Consider the following 21934-nt stretch of genomic DNA (forward strand, 5'->3'; position numbering starts at 1 on the left):
ATGTGTTCTCTCCCCTCTGCTCTTCTCTCTTTACACCAACGACTGCACCTCTAAAGACCCCTCTGTCAAGCTCCTGAAGTTTGCAGATGACACTACAGTCATCGGCCTCATTCAGGACGGTGATGAGTCTGCTTACAGACAAGAGGTTGAGCAGCTGGCTGTCTGGTGCAGTCTTAACAACCTGGAGCTGAACACCCTCAAAACAGTGGAGATGATCGTGGACTTCAGGAGAAACCCACCTGCACTTTCCCCACTCACCATCATGAACAGCCCTGTGACTGCAGTGGAGTCATTCAGATTCCTGGGAACCACCATCTCTCAGGACCTGAAGTGGGACAATCACATTGACTCCATTGTAAAAAAGGCCCAACAAAGGTTGTATTTCCTTCGCCAGCTGAGGAAGTTTAACTTGCCACAGGAGCTGCTGAAACAGTTCTACTCAGCCGTCATTGAGTCTGTACTGTGTACTTCTATAACTGTCTGGTTTGGCTCAGCAACAAAATCAGACATCAGAAGACTACAGAGAACTGTTCGGACTGCTGAAAGGATTATTGGTGCTCCCCTGCCCACCCTTCAAGAACTGTATACATCCAGATTGAGGAAAAGGGCTCATAAAATCACTCTGGATCCCTCACATCCAAGTCACTCCATTTTTGAACTTTTGCCATCTGGCCGGCGTCTCAGAGCCGCAAATACCAGAACAGCAAGGCACAAAAACAGTTTCTTCCCCCAGGCAATCTACCTCATGAACAGTTAAATGTTCCCCACTTATGCTTATGCAAACAAAAGTGCAACATCCTTATATTTATTTGTTACCCCTCCATCCTAGTACATCCCTGCATCTTTTTCAATCCTATTCCATTATCATTTATAGCACAATTATTTATACACTTATTTATTTGACTACCTTTCTTTCTTTTTCTTTTTTTTTTTTTTTTGTCTGTGTGTTGATGTCTCTGTGTACTGGAAGCTTATGTCACTAAAACAAATTCCTTGTATGCGCAAACATACTTGGCAATAAAGCTCTTTCTGATTCTGATTCTGATTCTGATATAGACGGTTTCATCGGATGCATGCGCCTGGACCTAAGTTAATTTCCGGTCTGTGTTGTGTATATCGGTCTGGCTGCGGTGCCATGTACAAACGCAGTTAAAGCCAAGGTGATGAGTAAACTGAAGTTGGGCTCAGGTGGCTGTGCTGCGGGATGTGTTTCCTATACATTTATTTATTTTTGGAGACTCGCAACAATATTAAAACTGATCGATTTTCAAAAAGGCTTCTTTTAATAAACATGAGTAACGTAACGTTACGTTGCGTAACGTACTGCATGTTTAATAATAATAATTCCTTACATTTATGTTTAAATATCAAAACGAGGCACAGGTGTTTTTATATCGCTGTATTTCTGAAAGAAGACGTGCATGTTATATGCGTGATAAAGCAGCATGTGAGCGTACCAGCTCTGCTTTGTTTACAGCTGTTACTGGGGAAACCTCTATATCTCGCGCTTTATGTCTATGCTTTAAAACATCTCCTGCTGGAAAATAATGAATTAGCATTTTCATTAAGTCCGCCTGATCCACACAGAAAACACATTTTGTTTGTTATCAAAAAATATCTACTCTAGAGGGACTTGGTTGTTGTTATTGATTCTATTTGGAGTCTACCGGAAGTTAAGTTAGGTCCACAAAAGCGCTCACGCGCATTAACGTTTGTTTATGTTGATGCCGTTGAAACCGTCTATATATATACACACACACAAACACTTCAATATATATATATATATATACACACACACACACACACACACACACACACACACACACACACACACACACACTTCAATATATATATATATATATATATACATATATATATATATACACACACACAAACACTTCAATATATACACACACACACACACACACCTCAATATACTGGATCACATTTGAGGAGACTCACTTTACTGATAATAATCTCGATGCTAAATACACTTAAACGTATCAATAATTCATATGATGAGCAGAACTCACCAGTGTTTATCTGGAGCAATTATTCTACAGTAAAATATGATTTTTCATCAGCTTCTCAGTACAGTGATGATTATATGAAGAGTATCTGTGTGTTTCAGTGAACGGTGATCGTATGATGGCAGATCTGAGGTTCATCGTCTTTCCTTCTGAATGTTTGTTTGCTGTATCTTTGCTGATATCTGGATTCTCAGGATCCAGTGAGTATAAACTTTTACAAACATCAGATCAGGTTTACATCAGACATTATTCCTTCATTGCTGTGTTTGACGGCGAGTGTTTAATAACAGTACAGGAGCTTGAGCTCTCTAATAATCTAATAATAACACTGCAGTTATTAAACTATAATCATGGTGAAGATGTTTGATTAAGTTGATCTGAGAGAGATGTGATTCACTGAATCTTTCATCTGTTCTGACCTCACAGAGATTGCAGGCTGTCTGAAGTCTTGTCAGGTCAGTGCTGTTCATCAGGACACTTTACTAATGCTAGAGTGTGAGGATGTTACATGTTTAACTGATGTGTGTTGTCCTGAACACAGACCAAGATGAGATCTGTACGAGTCAGAAGATCACCCCAGCAGAACCAGAGCACAGAGATGAATCCTCTGAACGCTGGAGATCAGGAGCAGAATCAGCCGCATTCAGTGCTGGCTCAGACATGACAGACAGACAGATTATTATTATTATTATTATTATTATTATTATTATTATTATTATTATTATTATGTGTGTGTGTTTGTGTGTAAATAGCTGTAAATATATGCAGGCTGTGTTTTAGTTTCAAAACATTTGTACTTTGTATACATGTGATGCTGATTTGTGCTTTAAAAACTATTCCTAGCTGTAAGCAAATGTCACTCATGTAGATGAATCAGAAACACTGAGAGTGAATAGTTAAATCTTCAGACACCAGATCCTTCATTATGACATTATCACATCATAAAAGCATTATGATACACAGGCTGTTATTTAATTTGGGAGGTTGAGATAATATAGAAAATAGCATCATCATCACCGTGTTTGGAGTTTGTATTTCTACAGTGAATGATTAAATATTACTCCAGGTCAGCGGCTGCTGATTGTCTCATATTATCATAATACAAGATCACTTCAGTAAAGTTCAGTTGATGTGTGTGTTGTGGGCCTCATTTATAAAATGTGTGCACGCACAGATTTGATCTAAAATCCATGGCAAAGTTCATATTTATAAAAGCAGTCTTTGACGTGGAAAGGTATTTACCATCACATCAGAGTCTGAGCAGATGTATGCCAATAGTATGTTCCTGCTCAACCGGAGGCTGCAGATTCAGGACCGCAGATCTGGGCCGCAGTTCTAGGACCCTAGTTTTTCCTGACAGCGCCACCTACCGTACTGGACGACATAGCGATGGCTGCAGTTTCAGGAAGGCAGTTCTAGTACCCTGTTGGTTTAGTTTGTACTTGCAGTCACGTTACTTTGTATATAGCATCAATATATTAATCTCAGTAGCATGTTTTTAAATGTGATTTTTGATTCAAAATGCAGCAGAGGTTAATTACTAAGTGTGCTTTGAGTCACAATTTTAAATTTAAACATGAATTTACACAAAATATAAATGAAATATCTATTTTGTGAAATTGATGTATATCAATTTTAAAACAATTGTAAAAAAAAAAAAATGAAGAACCTTAAAAGTCTTAGTCTCCTGAATTATACAGTATATTTATTAACCTCCTTAAGGTGAATTAGCTCATTATCAGGTAAGTTAAAGTTGGAATCAGCGTATCGAGTCACTAAATCACAGCCGATATTTTAAAAGTTGTTGAGAGGCAAGACAAGACACAAGAATGCTTTTATATATATATAAAAATCATTCTTGTGTCTATATATATGGGGAAGTCGTGGCCTAATGGTTAGAGAGTCGGACTCCCAATCGAAAGGTTGTGTGTTCTAGTCCCGGGCCGGCAGGAATTGCGGGTGGGGGGAGTGCATGTACAGTTCTCTCTCCACCTTCAATACCATGACTTAGGTGCCAGATGGTTTAGGGGTGAGCTGGACCGCAGACAGAAGGCAAAAGGACCAACAAGTGCTAAGCATCTCTCGGGGAACTCCTTCAAGACTGTTGGAAGACCATTTCAGGTGACTATCTCTTGAAGCTCATCAAGAGTGTGCAAAGCAGTAATCAAAGCAAAAGGTGCCTACTTTGAAGAACCTACAATATGACATATTTTCAGTTGTTTCACACTTTTTTGTTTTGTATATAATTTCAAATATAATTCCACATGTGTTAATTCATAGTTTTGATGCCTTCAGTGTGAATCTACAATTTTCATAGTCATGAAAATAAAGAAAACTCTTTGAATGAGAAGGTGTGTACAAACTTTTGGTCTGTACTATATATATACACACTTCACTTTCACTTTCACTTTATATATATGTCATTTTTGCGACAACATCACAACAGCACCAAAGTGAACCCCTTTTCCATCAGTTGCTGCATGGATAGAATGGCTGTAGGCTTCAACTCTAGAGAAAGAGAGAGCGAGAGACAGAGAGAGATAACTAAGAAACATTTGTTTAACATTCAACTGGAATATATAATATACATATATAGGGAGATCCCTGCCCGAATTGAAGAGATGCACCACATGCTGCAAGGACTTTCATTTATATATAGACATTCAATTCGGGTAGGGATCTCCATTTTTGGATTGTTATATGTATCTTGAAAAGGAGAGAGCCTACTTGTTAGAATATTTTGAGATCATGAAAATATCCGTAGTGTTTGAGACCGTCATTTATGCTGTTTGGGAATTGAAATCACCTTATAATAGTGCTGGACATATTTTATAGTTGTGTTAATTAGTTCATTTTAAAATGACAGAGTTAAATTCTTATTTTGATAATGTAGAAGGTGAAAGGCAGGTTAATGTTCTCCAACACGATATTGAAACCCTTAACAATGAGTATCAAACATCAGCAGGTAGTTTAGAGCGAGAACAGATAATAGAGACAATTGAGGCTAAAGAACAGATTTTGAGTGAACTTACGTGTAAACTTCAAGAAACTTTAGAAGAATCTCAAGCTCCCCGATGTTCTGTTCGTCCACGTAATCTAACTCCAAAAATGCTTGCATTACAAAAGGAAGAAATTCAAAGGAAGGAAAGAAAGCTTCTTTCCTTGTATGAAAAATTGAAAATGTTAGCACGTAAGGCCAGAGATCAACTCAAATCTGATATCACTGAGAGCCAGATAGCATCTCTTATTGATATTCTGGAAGAGGGAAAGGAGAATGTTATTCAGCTCTATGTTGAAGTTAGAGACCATGTTACACCATCTACTGAATTGAGACGACGTATCGATGCTTGTGAGGCAGTGACAACAGATATAATTAAGGTCGCCTATGAAAGAATATCAGGCATTGATGAGTTTGATTCAGAACAAGCAAAACATCGCTTAAGGGAATTACTTGAATCTAGTTATGCTCGTTCTATCTATGGCTCCACTGTCACCCGAATTAGTCATAGGTCTACTACTCAGTTAAGTCATCATACTGTATCTTCACTTGGAACTTCAAAACAAGCTGAAGCAGCTGCAGAGCTGGCTGCAAAGGAAGTTGAGTATAATATACTAATGGAGGAAAATAAACAGAAGGAGAAGATTCAAGAATTAAGAGACAAACAAGAGAGAGACTTGAATGTGCAAAAACGTGAATTGGAGAAGTTACAGGCAGAAAAGGATTTAAGAGTAGCACAAGCTAGGTTTGAGGCCTATAATCGGATGGCAGTGCAAGAAGTTGACACAAATCCTGCAACAAACTACATTGTTGGAGAACAGCATTGCTTGCCTCAGATTTCTTCTAGCCAACCTGCAAATAAATTAATTTCCTCATCTCAAAATGAACTGCCTTCTCTCATTCAAGCCATGCAAGATTATAAATTTGAACAGACTGCCAGCTCCAGAGCCTTTTGTATTTAATGGTGATCCCATTCAGTATGTTGAGTGGAAGGCTTCCTTTATGTCACTGATTGATCGAAAGAGTATATCTGCTGCTGACAAACTTTTTTATCTGAAAAAGTATGTGGGTGGATCGGCACGCAAAGCCTTGAATGGCACCTTCTACAGGAGTGACAACGAAGCATATACGGATGCCTGGAGCAGATTAGATCAAAGGGATGGTCAACCATTTGTGATACAACGTGCCTTTCGACAGAAGCTTGCAAACTGGCCTAAAATTCAGCCAAGGGATGCTGTTGGACTCCGAGAGTTTTCAGATTTTCTGAATGCATGTCAAGATGCCATGGCTCATGTTGCAAAGCTACAAATTTTAAATGACTGCGAGGAAAACCAAAGGTTAGTTCAAAAACTTCCTGAATGGGCTGCTTCACGTTGGAATCGACAGGTTACACAAACCTTGAGAGACCATAAGGATTTCCCCGACTTTAAGGCCTTTGCAGCATTTGTTTCATTAGAGGCAGAGATTGGTTGTAATCCAGTCACGTCATCTTATGCTCTCAGTTTAGTATCTGCTGAGAAACGAAATTTTAGAGAGTCTAAAGGAAATAAGGTTAATGTCCTAAATACTCACCCGACATGGGGCACGATAGACAAAGGAGTATAAAGAAAAATACTAAACCTCCCTGTGTGTTTTGTCAAGATCCTAAACATCAGCTTTGCAACTGTTCCAAACTGATGGCCAAGACACTAGTAGAACGGCGGGAATATGTGAAGGAAAATAATATTTGTTATGGATGCCTGAAGATTGGACATAGGGTTAGAGATTGTCGCCATCGTCTTTTCTGTAACACATGCAAAGGGAAACATCCTACTTGCTTTCATGATGACAATTACATCAAAGGAGAACGGTCAGTCCCTGTAACATCATCTGATTCAAGGTCTGATGACTCGACAGCTGCTGTGTCCTTAAGTGTGTCTGGAAAGGGATCATCCTATACATCAATGGTTGTACCAGTATGGGTATCATCAAGCAAAGATGTGAGTACAGAAAAATTAGTTTATGCCTTGCTTGATTCACAAAGCGATACAACCTTTATTGATCAAGTAGTAAGTAATGTCCTGCAGGTAGATAAATCTCCTGTAAGGTTAAAATTGACTACCATGTCTGTGTGGAGTGGCACAAAGGGGGATGGTTCAAGGGCTGTTCTTATAATACTTACTAGCACCAATACTGTTGGTATTAAACCCCGACTACGCCACCTAGGTTGTTTACAAAAACCTAGGACCCAATTCAAGCTCACCCAATTCAATTATTGACTGAGGGCTGGGCACGATTGACACTCAACAGTAGTAGATTGAATAACATTTTATTACCATAAAATCAGGATGAGATAGATATTAAAACAAATATTACAAAGATTAAGTCCTCAGTACAGTCCGATATGATGTCCTTATGGTCAAACAAATGAATTTCCTGGGTTGGTCCCACCACGCATAGGTCTCCACAGATCCAGCCAGTTGTATACTAAAGAGAAATAAGAAACAACTACCAGTATCTCCAGTCCAACGTTAGCAAAAGCTAACGTAGCCTACTACCACTCTCACTTGTGCACACACAAATACCCACACCAACCAATATGCACTGCAACCAAATAAGTCACACAACTACAAAAAGAGGAAAACTAAGAGCTATGGCTAGTACACTGGCAATTAGTTCTTAGTCTCTATTAATTAGGAATTAGATGCCGGAAATGGTCACAATAACATCCATCAAACGATCTTCAAACTGGGGTTGTACTCACAGTATGACTGGGTAGCAGTGCCCACTACCCAGTCTAGTCAATTTCCAGCGTTGCACAAGTCCTCCGTCACAGTCTCACTCGTCTCCAACGCGGTTGTCCAAACGTGGTTACTCTGCTAATCAACTGCTGATACACTCAACTCCAAACACACACCAACTCACTTGTCTCCAAAAGCTGCATCTGTGATTGCTCTAAGTCTTCACAACACTTCAAATCACCGTTTTCTGAACAGCCGCAAAATGTTCAGTTATCACTGCTCTTGTGTTCCTTCTCAGATGACAGAAACGGCACACACCACTTGACAGGGCGTTGTCTTCCACATAGTGAAGCAATCCAAACGAGACACCTGTCAATCTCTCAAGCACAGTCTTAAAGGGCAACAGTCTCCACCTCTTTTTGTAACCAACCTATGACACTAGGTCACTGATTAGTCTATCAACAGACGCGTTAAAAGAACAAGGAGAATACAAAATCACATGATCAAATGGACCAATCATATACATTAAAATGTAGATCAAAAGTGCATTCATCTCAATAGTTCACTCCCATCACATCCCCCCACACTAAAATGTCAGCAGTCCCTGCAATTACTTAGAACCCTTCATCTATACCACAGAGGACGTTGCCCTAAATTCGGACGTACAGAACGTCTAACTTGATTCTCTGCATCCACATGATCAGGCTCTGAGGCAACCCACATGCTATAAGGCATGGGATCCAACTGTTGCCTTGTCTCTTCAGGCACTACAGGTTGCGGGTATCTTATTTCCGGAGCAGAACACAGCTTAAGGGCATTTCGATGCAAACTTCTCGCTTTTCCCCCTTATTCTGGTCTCACTTGATACACCAGTCCCGTATTTCCCAGAGTCCCTAGTACAACATAAGGTGTAGGATCTCACCAACTGCACAACGTCCCACGTCCCTGTCTATTTGGGTCCCGAACCCAAACATGCTGACCCGCCAACAATGGGGTAGCTTTGGCACCACGATCATAGATCCGTTTTGATATTGTTGCGTTCTTATCCATGGTTCTTTTTGCTACTGCATAAGCCCAACTAAATTTTTCATGGTGCTCTTGTACCCACCCAGTCAAATCCTTTCTAGTTTGTCCTACTCCCACTCCTAGGGTCATATCTACAGGGGTCCGCAAGGAACGACCAAACATCAAATACGAAGGTGTAAACCCCGTAGCCCCATGTATGGTATTATTATATGCCTGCATCAACTCTGGGAGAAATTCTGGCCACCTATCCTGCTTATCTCTCTCTAACGTACGCAGCATTCCCAACAATGTCTCGTTCACCCTCTCTACTCTTCCATTCCCAGCCGGGTGGTAAGGAGTTGTTCGGCTCTTAACTGTACCATACAGATAGCAAAATTCTTTCATCAATGCGGATTCAAAATTTGGGCCCATATCAGAAAGGAATCTTAAGGGACAACCAAAAGTCTGGACGACCTGTTCCAACAAAGCCCTGACTGTCACCTTAGCAGTTTGATTGCTCGTAGGGATAGCCCATGCATAACGAGTAAACAAATCAACAATGACTAAAATGTTTTGACATGAATCTGCTGGACGGCCTAATGTCAAGAAGTCTAATGACACCACTTCTAAGGGGAATGATACCAGGATTGGATTAAGGGGGGCCTTCTCATTCTTACCTTTCTGTAGGCCACAAGCGACACAACCCAGATGGTACCCCTTGACAGTCTCCTCCATCTTCGGCCAGAAAAAGTGCTGTCTGACCCTCGACATCGTCCGTGAAACTCTGTGAACTTCCTCACGTCTAAATGCCGGACAGATAATCTGTAGATGCAGCTCATGAGTACTGGGGTCAATCATTCTCTTATACAAAACACCATCTTGAATCACAAGCTTATTGCTCTGTCGAAGCAGTTGTTTCACTGTTAGAGACATATTAGCTCGCTCCATGGTCGAAGGTACACTACGTGACTCCACATACTTCCATACCTGTTGAAGTTCCTCATCTTCACCTTGGCTCTTACGCCACTCTTCAACATCTGGGAGGTCAGTTACTGGCTTACAGGCATCTTCGGTTGCCTTAACTCGTCGTACCTCAATAGGAGCCATTCGATCTACTGGGAACCTGGACAGACTATCAGCATTAGCATTCTCACACTCCGCTCGATATTTAATAATAATAATAATACATTTTATTTATAATGCGCTTTTCTAGAACCCAAAGCGCTACAGAGAAATACAATTCAAAAACTACAATAAATGCAAATACAAAGTAAAAAAAAAAGTATAAATCATAAAATATTCATTATAGTACAACATAGTAGAATATTACTGATAGTCCATAAAAGCAATTTTAAAAAGATGAGTTTTCAACAGCTTCTTAAAACTGGCTATTGTGTGAGCTTCTCTAAGAGCAATGGGGAGCGCGTTCCATAACCTGGGTGCAGCAACAGAGAAAGCTCTCTCCCCCATAGATTTTAATCTATAGGGAGGCTGTTGAAGATTAGGGGAATCAGCAGACCGAAGGGAACGAGAAGGCATGTATCGGGTGACTAAGTCACAAATATAAGAAGGGGCAGTTCCATGTATAGCTTTATATGTTAATGTTAGAGTTTTAAAAACGATACGTGACTGTACAGGAAGCCAATGCAAACTATAAAGCACGCCTGTGATATGCTGACGTGATGGAGTATATGTGAGAATACGAGCAGCTGAATTCTGGATATACTGCAGGCGTTTGATTAATTTAGCAGGTAAGCCAATGAATAGTGCATTGCAGTAGTCAATCCTCGAAGTAACAAATGCATGAATAAGCCTTTCAGCGTCGGGTGGAGTGAGGAAAGGCCTAATTCTTGCAATGTTTCTGAGGTGATGGAAAGCAGATTTTGTAATGTTCTTAATGTGAGAGTCTAGTGTCAGATGAGTGTCAAAAATTACTCCAAGGTTACGAGCCTGAGCAGATGGAAGTACTACACTGTCATCCATAGTCAAATTAAGATTACTACCCTTATGAATAGCTGCTGGTGTGCCAATGAGTAGAACCTCTGTTTTAGAAGAATTTAGTTTTAAAAAATTATGGGGCATCCATGTTTTTATTTCAAGCACACACTCTGAAAGAACTGTTGAGGTGTGAGTAGGATCAGACTTGGAGCTGATGTAAATTTGCGTATCATCTGCATAAAAGTGATACCCCAAACCATATTTCCTCATAATTTGTCCCAAAGGAAGCATATACACACTAAACAATATAGGACCCATTACAGATCCCTGAGGAACCCCATGACAGACCTGTCCAAGTTCAGATTTGTTGTTTCCCAAAACAACAAACTGGGTACGATCAGTAAGATTTAAACCAGTTTAGTACCGTACCAGTGATACCAAGCCATCTCTCCAGCCTGTTTATCAGGATAGAATGGCACACTGTATCAAATGCAGCACTAAGATCCAACAGGACCAGGATGGTGGAGGCTCCAGAGTCAGCTGAGATAAGCAGATCATTCATAACTCGAACCAGGGCTGTTTCTGTACTATGTCCCTTTCTAAACCCAGACTGAAAAGGTTCAAAGAGCTTGTTGGAAGACAAGTGTGAGTGGAGCTGTGCCACAACAACACGTTCTAAAACTTTAGCAAGAAAGGGTAAGTTTGAGATAGGTCTGTAATTAGATAGATCTGACTTATCACATCCAGGCTTTTTAAGGACTGGTGTAATAGCTGCAATTTTAAGGGCTTTTGGAACTGAACCAGTAATGAGGGAGGTGTTCACAATGTTCAAGATGAGGGGGCAAATTGACGAGAGACATCCCTTTAGAACAGATGTTGGGATTGGGTCAAGAGTACATGTAGTTGTATTCATTGCCATCACTAATTTCAGAATACAATCATTAGTGACTATGCTAAAACTAGAAAATGTACTTTCGGGAAAACTAGGGGGAAAGATCACAGGAACTGCAGAGCAGGGTACCAAACTGATAGACTTATAGATGTTTTCAATTTTTTCCATGAAGAAACTGAGAAACTTGTTACACTCTTGTACGGAGGAACAAATTGGTGACTTGATTGGTGCAAGAAGGCTATTGATTGTCTTAAAAATCTTATTTGGGTTTGCAGCACCATCACTAATAATAAATGAGTAGTACTTTGTTCTTGCTTCTTTGAGTGCTTCAGCGTATTGACTCAAGTGACCATCATACATAAGTTTATGAACTGTCAAACCCGATTTCTTATATTGACGTTCAAGCTGCCTGCTTTTCATCTTCATAGCCCTTAACTCAGTAGTGTACCAAGGAGAAGATTTACTAAATGAAACAACTCGTTCTCTCCTAGGGGCTAACTCATCCAAAGCAGATGACAAAATAGAATTATAGTGATCAACAGTTTCTACACCTGAGTGCTCTGAGATCAGGCAGGAGAGATTGTCATAGTTAAGATTCTTGACATTTCTAAAACTAATGACCCTTGTTTGAGTACTACTTAAAAGTGGAACATTTAAATTAAAAGTGAGAAGCTTATGATCACTGATACACAAGTGACTACTATTTAGGTTATCAATGTCTACTCCAACAGAACATACCAGATCTAGTGTGTGACATTTATTATGAGTGGGAAATTTCACGTGCTGAGTCATGTTAAAACAGTCTAATGCATCCATGAAATCAACTGTTAATTTACTATTTGAGTTGTCCACATGAATATTAATGTCTCCAGTCACAATCATTGCTGGACAAACAGCACTAAGAGATGTAAGTAGCTCTGTGAGTTCAGTAAAAAACAAAGGATTTGGTTTTGGAGGTCGATACATGAGCACAATAAGGACAGATGAGACTCCGTTCACTTTAAAAGCAATGCACTCAAATGATGATACACAGGGAATGGTAATTTCCGTGACAGATATATCAGCTCTGTATATAACAGCGAGACCGCCACCTTTACCACTTTGACGTGGTCTCTCAATATATGTATATCCCGGTGGAGCACTCATATTTAAGTTTATGAAATCGTTTGGCTGGTGCCAAGTCTCACATATACAAAAAAAGTCCAAAGCATTGTCCGATATGATATCATGAAGTACAGCACTCTTATTATTCATTGAACGAACATTTAGATGTGCAAATCGAGCAGTTTCAATTCTCACTTTCTGATGAGTCAGTTGCGGGTAACACAAGTTTGCATGGCAAACACCACGTAGAGAACGCTTGTGTGTTTCAGAGGCCTTGGATAGAGACCATAAAACTTTAATGCCAGTCCCAGTAGTATAAACATTACGCCGTGATCCTCTGTGCAAATATCTCGGCCGACGTAAAAGCCGACATGATTTCAAGGTCTTTTGAACACAGACGTCGGGGAGTAAATAATGTTCCAATGAGAGAAGTTCAGAAAAAGAGTACCTTATCATGATGAAATCCAACTGTTGTTGAAGGACCCGCTCTCCACGAAGCCCAGACAGGGTCACAAGAATGATGACAATGATGACGACAATGCAAAGCGAAGGAATCCGCATGATAGGAGCAGCGATATCCAATTTTAATCACTTCAGAATCCAGACGCTTTGTTATCACACTGCTGCATTTGACAGGTCACAGTGTTCCCAGTCAGCAGGATCAGTAATACCACGATGTTGTGCCCAAAACCACGAGAAACTCCACAGTAGAACTCCAGTGTCGATAAACTCCAGTGTCGATAAAACAGCATAAAAAGAGCCAAGTAATAAAAATCTCTATTGTTTAAAAACAAACAAATGAGGTAGTAAATTAGAAGAAAAAAAATTATAATACGGACGGAGAAGCGGCAGCCAACGTGCGCCTGCGTTCTCTCCCCCCGGATGTCAACTGAGTGAGTATTTCACTGTGAGTGAGTATTTCACTGTGAAGTCAAAATTAGCCAATTGGGCTGCCACGCTGTTCCACCGCTCCGAGTCTCGCTGTCTGTAGGTGGGCCACCGGATTATTATCTGTAACCACAGTACATTTTGATCCCGTCAGATAGTCTTTAAATTTCTCTGTCATAGCCCATTTTAGAGCTAGCAACTCCAACTTAAACGAGCTATAATTAGCATAATTTCGTTCCGCAGGGTGGAGGCTGCGACTAGCGTACGCGATCACTCGGTCTTGCCCATCTTGGACCTGAGATAATACTGCTCCCACCCCATGGTGACTAGCATCAGTATAAAGAACAAATGGAAGAGAGAAATCAGCAAATGCTAGGATAGGAGCCTGAGTGAGACAGGTCTTTAATTTTTCAAATGCAGCTTGGCACTCCACGGTCCACTCGATCCTCTGATTATTTGACTTCTTGTTGACTGGAACTCCCACTAACAAGGCATTTAATGGCTGTGCCAGCCGAGCAAAATTGGCGATAAACCGCCTATAATAGCCAGCTAGGCCCAAGAATGCCCTCCCCTCTCGAATGGTGGTTGGAACAGGCCACTCTTGTACCGCCACGGTTTTACCAGGATCTGGGCTGATGCCGGTCTTGTCCACTACATGCCCCAAGAATTTCACTTGTTGCTGAAGGAACTGACACTTGTCCAGCCTCAGCTTCAGTCCATACTGTGCCAGCCGCTGGAATACCCGCTCCAAATGATGAAGATGGGTGTCAAAATCTATGGAATATACAATGACATCATCCAAATAGACCAACAGAAAGTCTACAATATAGTCACTCAAACAATGCTGCATTAATCGCTGGAACGTAGCTGGTCCATTGCAAAGGCCAAACGGCATACGCTGGAATTCAAATAGCCCCAGCGGAGTTGTAAAAGCGGTCTTTTGGCGATCGTCCACATGCACCCCCACTTGCCAATAGCCACTCGCCAAGTCAAGGGTACTAAACCATTCAGCTTGAGTTAAGGTGGTCAAGGTTTCTTTTATCCGGGGAAGAGGGAATGCATCCTTATGGGTAATGGCATTCAACTTTCTATAGTCAACACAGAAGCGCCAACTTCCATCCTTCTTCTTGACCATAACTATTGGGGCTGCCCATGGACTCTTACTCTCAGAAATTACACCTCTTTCCAACATACCTGCCAGCAGTAGTTTCATCTCCTTATACATCATTGGGGGAAGAGGGCGAAACTTTTCTCGGACAGGAGGTGCAGTGCCAGTATAGATCCTATGCTGGACAGTCTCATTAAACCCCAGATCATCCTCATTCTTAGAAAACACTCCACTCCACTTCCTCACAAGTGCATCAAAAACTTGACGCTGTTGATCAGTTAATTCAGATCCGAGCATCAATGGACTCACCCCATCAACAGTTACCTCCTCTTCCGGGATTCCAGCTTCCACCACACGAACATCGACGACCCCAGCTGTGCTCGAAGTCAACTCAAGATCTCTTTGGCCATAAATGTCCACGCCAGACGTTTCATACAGCCGACCAAGCTTCTGGTACCGGCCTACGGACACTTTATAAGGCTGCAAATTACACAATCTGATAGGAATCCTACCATCCTTAACGATAGCCACAGTCCGGGCAGCAGCCAACTCGTCCAGCTCTAACCGGGGCTCCACCAATCCACAGTAACTACGGTTCTGTCGGCCCATCCGGACTCGGCCCCACACAATGACCTCGCTCTGGGGTGGGATCCATCTTCGGCGACGACTAGCTGGCCACACATAGCCCATTTCGTCCTTTATTAAAAAGATGCAGTCCTCAGTACAGTCCGATAAGATATCCTCATGGTCAAACAAATGAATGTCCTGGGTTGGTCCCACCACGCATAGGTCTCCACAGATCCAGCCAGTTGTATACTAAAGAGAAATAAGAAACAACTACCAGTATCTCCAGTCCAATGTTAGCAAAAGCTAACGTAGCCTACTACCACTCTCACTTGTGCACACACAAATACCCACACCAACCAATATACACTGCAACCAAATAAGTCACACAACTACAAAAAGAGGAAAACTAAGAGCTATGGCTAGTACACTGGCAATTAGTTCTTAGTCTCTATTAATTAGGAATTAGATGCCGGAAATTGTCACAATAACATCCATCAAACGATCTTCAAACTGGGGTTGTACTCACAGTATGACTGGGTAGCAGTGCCCACTACCCAGTCTAGTCAATTTCCAGCATTGCACAAGCCCTCCGTCACAGTCTCACTCGTCTCCAACGCGGTTGTCCAAACGTGGTTACTCTGCTAGTCAACTGCTGATACACTCGACTCCAAACACACGCCGACTCACTTGTCAACAGTCTCCACCTCTTTTTGTAACCAACCTATGATACTAGGTCACTGATTAATCTATCAACAGACGCGTTAAAAGAACAAGGAGAATACAAAATCACATGACAAGTGATCCTAGGAAGTAATGATGAACCCTATGCTGTCAAAACTGATCTAGGTTGGAGCATTGTTGGACCTTCATTACCTTGCCCCGACTCTTCTAGTGTCACAGGTATTTGTCATAGACTTTCTGTTAAGGAAATTCCTCCACTGACTCCAGCAGATGCCATTCGTGTCTTGGAATCTGATTTTAAGGATGTTAATGATGACGACAAAACTTTATCTCAAGATGACATCACGTTTTTGAATAAATTAAGTGATGGTATAAGGAAGAATTGTACTGGACACTATGAAATGCCTCTACTCTTTAAAGAAAGACCTAAGCTACCAGACAATAGACAACATGCCCTTGTGAGACTTAATCATTTGAAGAGAAAATTTTTAAAGATTAAAGGTATAGGGAGCATTATGTGAAATTTATGGAAAATGTGATTGAAAGGGGAGAGGCAGAAGAAGTTAAAGATGTTGGGATTGAAGGCAACAAGTGGTATGTTCCCCATCACGGTGTTTACCACCCTAAGAAACCAGACAAATTGAGAGTTGTTTTTGATTGTTCTGCGAGGTATGATGGAATCAGCTTAAATGATTATCTCCTTCAAGGACCTGATTTGATGAACAATTCGACGGGTATTCTTCTCCGATTTCGTCAACACCCTGTTGCTTTAATATGTGATGTAGAGAAAATGTTCCATCAGTTCCATGTGTGTAAGGCAGATAGAGACTTTCTGCGATTCTTGTGGTGGAGAAATGGAGATTTGAAAGGACAACCTCAAGAATATAGAATGAAAGTTCATCTCTTTGGAGCGTTTTCATCTCCAGGATGTGTGAATTATGGATTGAGGCATTTGGCTGAAGGTAGTAGAGATCAGTATCCCTTGGGCTTTGACTTTGTAATGAACAATTATTATGTAGACAATGGTGTTACAAGTGTACAGACAACAGAGGATGCAATTCAGCTTGCACGAGAAGCCAGAGAACTTTGTGCTATTGGTGGTCTTAGACTTCACAAATTTGTGTCCAGTGATAAAGCGGTCTTGGAAAGTATCCCTCCTTCAGAACGTGCTAATGATATAAGAGAATCTGACCTTTTATTTGATGATTCTTTGGTAGAGCGAACACTGGGGATTCAGTGTAATGTGGAACGTGTCTGCTTTCAGTTTGGTGTATGTCTCAAGGAGCAGCCAGTAACTCGACACAGAATCTTATCTACTATTGCATCACTGTACGACCCATTAGGCTTCTTAGCTCCATTCATCCTCCGTGGAAAGAAGATACTCCAGGAAGTATGCAGACAGGGTTTAGGCTGGGATGATACACTGAGTCTTGAGTTGCAGCCAAGGTGGGAGTGTTGGAAAAGGGAATTGAGCATCTTGAAGAAAGTGATTCTTCCCCGCACATATGCTCGCTCCTCCTGAGTTTGGAAAGGTGAAGGAAGTAGAGCTGCATCATTTTTCAGATGCTAGTACTAGTGGATATGAACAGTGCTCATATCTGAGATTGAAAAATGAAAGAGAAGATGTTCATGTTTCCCTTGCAATGGCAAAGTCTCGCGTGTCCCCGATAAAGATTACAACTATTCCAAGGAGTTAACAGCTGCAGTTGTTTCAGTAAGTGTCAGTAGAATCCTAAAAGAAGAGCTTCGATATACTGACATCACCGAATTTTTCTGGACCGACTCCAAGGTTGTTCTGGGATATATTAATAATTAGGCCAGACGATTCCACACTTTTGTTGCTAATAGAGTACAACAGATTCATTTAAGCACTGTGCCGCAGCAATGGAGATATGTTCCAACAAAGGATAATCCTGCGGATCATGTCTCAAGGGGTCTCACTGTGGATGAATTGATCTCGTCTAACTGGTTCACAGGGCCAGGGTTCTTGTGGAATAAGGAAATTGCCCTTTCACCTAGTGAAGTTCCAGTATTACAATTAAGTGACTCTGAAGTCAGAAGTTTTCAAACGCTTAACACAAAGGTTGTGGAGCAGGGAAGTATTGTAAATCGCTTGTGCAAGTTTTCATCTTGGTCTCATGTGGTCAGAGCAATTGCACGCATTCAACGACGAATTAACAAGGATAAATCAAGTGGTCTTTCTACAATTGAGGAGAGAGAACGTGCAGAGTGCCTAATAGTGAAACTCTTACAAAAACATGTGTTCCACACCGAACTGAAGGTGTTAAGTAAAGGTGCCCAGTTGTCATCTCGTAATGAATTGTACAACCTCAACCCATTTCTTGACAGTGATGGTGTGCTTAAGGTGGGAGGACGACTAAGTAACTCTTCTCTTTGTCATTCACTTAAACATCCTGTAATTATTCCCCAAAACCATCATATTACAAGGTTGATCATAGCTGATTGCCATGAAAAAGTCAAGGTAAAGGGTTTACCATCAATGAAATCCGTTCAAAGGGTTTTTGGATCCCTGGCATTAATCATGCTGTAGCATCTTATGTGCATAATTGTGTCACCTGTAGAAAACATAGACGACCAGTGGAAGAGCAAAGGATGGCTGACTTGCCTTCAGAGAGAGTGAATCCCTCGCCCCCATTTACTTACTGTGGTATGGACTGTTTCGGTCCATTTTCTGTGAAACAAGGACAAAAGGTGTATAAAAGATATGGATTGATCTTTACCTGTCTGTCTTCCCGTGCCATTCACATTGAAATTATTGATTCTTTGTCAACGGATTCTTTTATTAATGGCTTGCGTTGTTTTATTGATTACGTGGAGCAGTTCGGCAGATTAGATCTGATCTAGGAAGTAACTTTGTGGGTGCAGAGAATGAGTTAACTGCAGCCCTCAAAGAACTTGACGTTGAGAAACTGAATTATTTTCTAGTTGAGAATCAGTGTGACTTCGTATTGAACGCACCAGGTGGAAGTCATGCAGGAGGTGTATAGGAACGACAGATTAGGACGGTTAGAAGTGTTCTTCAGTCTACACTTTTGATGGCTTCAGAACGAATTGATGATTCTTCTTTACGATCATTCCTTTACGAAGCAATGTCAATTGTAAACAGTCATCCACTCACTGTCGACAATTTAAGTGATCCAAATAGTCTTGAACCAATAACATCAAATCATTTTCTTACAATGAAATCCACTATTGCTTTACCACCTCCAGGCAAGTTCACTAGAGAAGATCTATATGCCAGGAAAAAATGGCGCCATGTCCAATATCTTGCTGAACAATTTTGGAGTCGCTGGCGCAAAGAATATCTTTCTAATATTTCTGTTAGACAGCGCTGGCATACCCCTAGGAGAAATCTGTTAGTAGGAGATATAGTGATTGTCAAGGAGAGTGATCTACTCAGGCATAAATGGTCTTTAGGTAGGGTTGTAGAAACTACCATAGATTCAGATGGACTTGTGAGGAGAGTTCGGGTACATCTTGGTGATAAAAATTTGGAGAAAAATCTACAAGGTCTTAGTAAGCCTTCTGTGATTGAACGTCCAGTCCAGAAGTTGGTTTTACTGTTGGAGGCTTGTTAATTCCTTTTCTTTCTTTTTTTTTTCTTTTTTTTTTCCCTTAACTATGTATTTTTATATGCATTGTATTGTGGGTCATGGTATTTTTGAAATAATTTGTGTATTGTGACTCATGATTTGGTGGGAGTGTAACGGACTGCCAATTTGTTAACCAGATATGAAGTCTGTATTGCATTGACCCTTTTTTGTACAGAGCAGTTAAAGGACTTTTATTATGAATTGAGACACTGTTTTCCAAATGAATGTTGTTCAGTGCTTTGGCGCAATGTATTTTGTTTAAAGCACTATATAAATAAAGGTGATGAAATTAACTTAATGTGCAAATCGGACCTGTATAAAGAGCGACACATTTCCGCTGTTTGTGTGTGTGCGCTTTGTGAAGGACGCAGCCTGCAGTTTGATGTCTTTCTCTTCCTTTTATTGTACTTGTGCGTCTCACTGAAAAGGGAAATAAGGTAATTGGTTTTGTACATTGTATGATGAATAATGTGATGATAGGTTTTGTATTTGGCTTATGTATTGTTAGTTATTGTTTGTTTGTAGTTCTTACGGTGTCTACTTGAATGTCAACGTATTAAACATTTTTGGAAACATCAGTTAAGGAGCAAAGACCATCATTTCAGTGGGGTAGCAACAGGCTGTGCGTGCAAACTGCCATCGTTAATCTTGCAGATACGGCCAGCTTGAGCGGGGAGTTCTTTGGCGTGAGTCAGCAGGAGTAAGTATTCTGATTAATTATTTTGTATAGTATTTTAAAATGTAACGCCAGTACACATTGTTGTGTATCTTTAGAAATAAATAATGGACAAACGGAGTCTTTAAACGCCTCAGATGTAAAGTTATTAGCTGTCAAAGTGACGCCAAAATGAATGGGAGTCAATGGGAATGCTAACGCAACTGAAGTTCTGCTAAAAGATGGCAGCCCGACTTCAACTTCCGGTCGAGTTCCTTGCCCCCTGGTAAAGCCGCCTTTCCACTGTCGAACGACAAGCGACAGACCGGAAGTCATTTATTTCTAATGCGGGAGCTGCGTAGAGTTCATATCACATGCGTATGCGGAAATTTCGGATCTGAAATGAAAACCCCGCATACATGCAGGTGCTCGACGCGCAGCTAAAATACAGACTTGCAGAGAGTTCAACAGAGCACAGCTCTTGAAGGGGCCACTCCTATTATCACTCGTTTCAACATGAACAACCTCACAAAATGGTCTAATTTAGCGCAATTGGGATACATTGACTACCTGTGTCTTAAACAATATACCTAAAAGGAAAACTTACTTTGTCACAAACTTTCTCTTGCACTTAAACAATGCATATGAATGAGTGCACGCGATATAAACACTCAACTGAATAAATAATCTGTAATGTACCCGCGCCCACAGCAGCGACTACTTATTACCCAACCCACTTTCTCTACCAAGTTTGTTCACTATTTTGCGCAGTCGCTGGGATGAATGGTTGGAGAAAGCTGATGGAAAGATGAAAAGGACACTGAAAGGCAGCCAGACAATGATTTTTCATTGTTTGTCTACACCAGCCAAAAAAGAAAAAGAAAAGAAAAATCCTGACCAAACGGAGGTACCTGTTAAATTAGCTCAGCGTTTCTCAAAGTGTGGGGAATATAGACATGACAAATAGGTTTTGTGCCCATCTTTTTAATTCCTTTATTTATTGACCATACACTCAAAACAAAACAAAGACACATTTAAATGTAAGCCTTACTTAACCCTTTCACTCGTAAGTTTAAAAGTTTTTCAAGGCGAACGTTATTGATCATAGTATCACTTTATGGTTCCTATGGAGACGCGTCTTCATTGCTTGTCACACCGCAGCCACAATAGCGCTGAATGACTGATGATCTGCTTTGATTTCCTTTTTTATTCAAAATTTCACAAATTTGTTAGCTATAGCAGGATATATCTGATTTTCAGATTCTCAAATAGTGGATCAAGTGGATGTGTTTTGTTGTTCAAACACCTTTATAACGATCACGTTAGTTGAGCTGTATGGGCAACTCATTTTAGGAATCTATCTTATTAAAATACCTAAAAAAAATATTGGAATTGGAAATTGGAATTTACCACCTCCGGTTCAATTTGAGATTTTTTTTTTTTTTTTTTTTTTTTGTTGTTGTTGTTTTTGCATGGAATTTGTAAAGTGACAAAATGAATCCAAGCACAACTAACGTTAACGTCGGTCCACACTTGTATTTTCTCAGTTTCTGAATTTGATGTTATCAGAGGCTAAATGCAAACACTATTATTAACATTTTTTATCTACTTTTGAGTCTTATTTCATGCAAAGTGTTATTTGCGTACGGTACACATAAACGTCACACACATAGGCAAGGCAAGTTTATTTATATAGCACATTTCGTACACAATGGTAATTCAAAGTGCTTTACA

General features: G+C 40.5%; 1 protein-coding gene across 1 annotated transcript in view; it reads left to right on the forward strand.

The window, feature by feature from the left end:
* Positions 1-3100, forward strand: part of LOC113081016 (uncharacterized) — a 36764-nt gene extending 33664 nt beyond the window's left edge. Inside the window, exons 16-18 of the mRNA XM_026253079.1 lie at positions 2132-2230; positions 2457-2485; positions 2572-3100. Coding sequence (XP_026108864.1) covers positions 2132-2230; positions 2457-2485; positions 2572-2694 — 251 coding nt within the window. The 3' untranslated portion in view covers positions 2695-3100. The remainder of the gene's footprint in view (positions 1-2131; positions 2231-2456; positions 2486-2571) is intronic.
* The last annotated feature ends 18834 nt before the right edge of the window (positions 3101-21934 follow it).

This window comes from Carassius auratus, unplaced genomic scaffold, assembly GCF_003368295.1.
Source record: "Carassius auratus strain Wakin unplaced genomic scaffold, ASM336829v1 scaf_tig00032822, whole genome shotgun sequence".
Classification (NCBI taxonomy): Eukaryota; Metazoa; Chordata; class Actinopteri; order Cypriniformes; family Cyprinidae; genus Carassius; species Carassius auratus.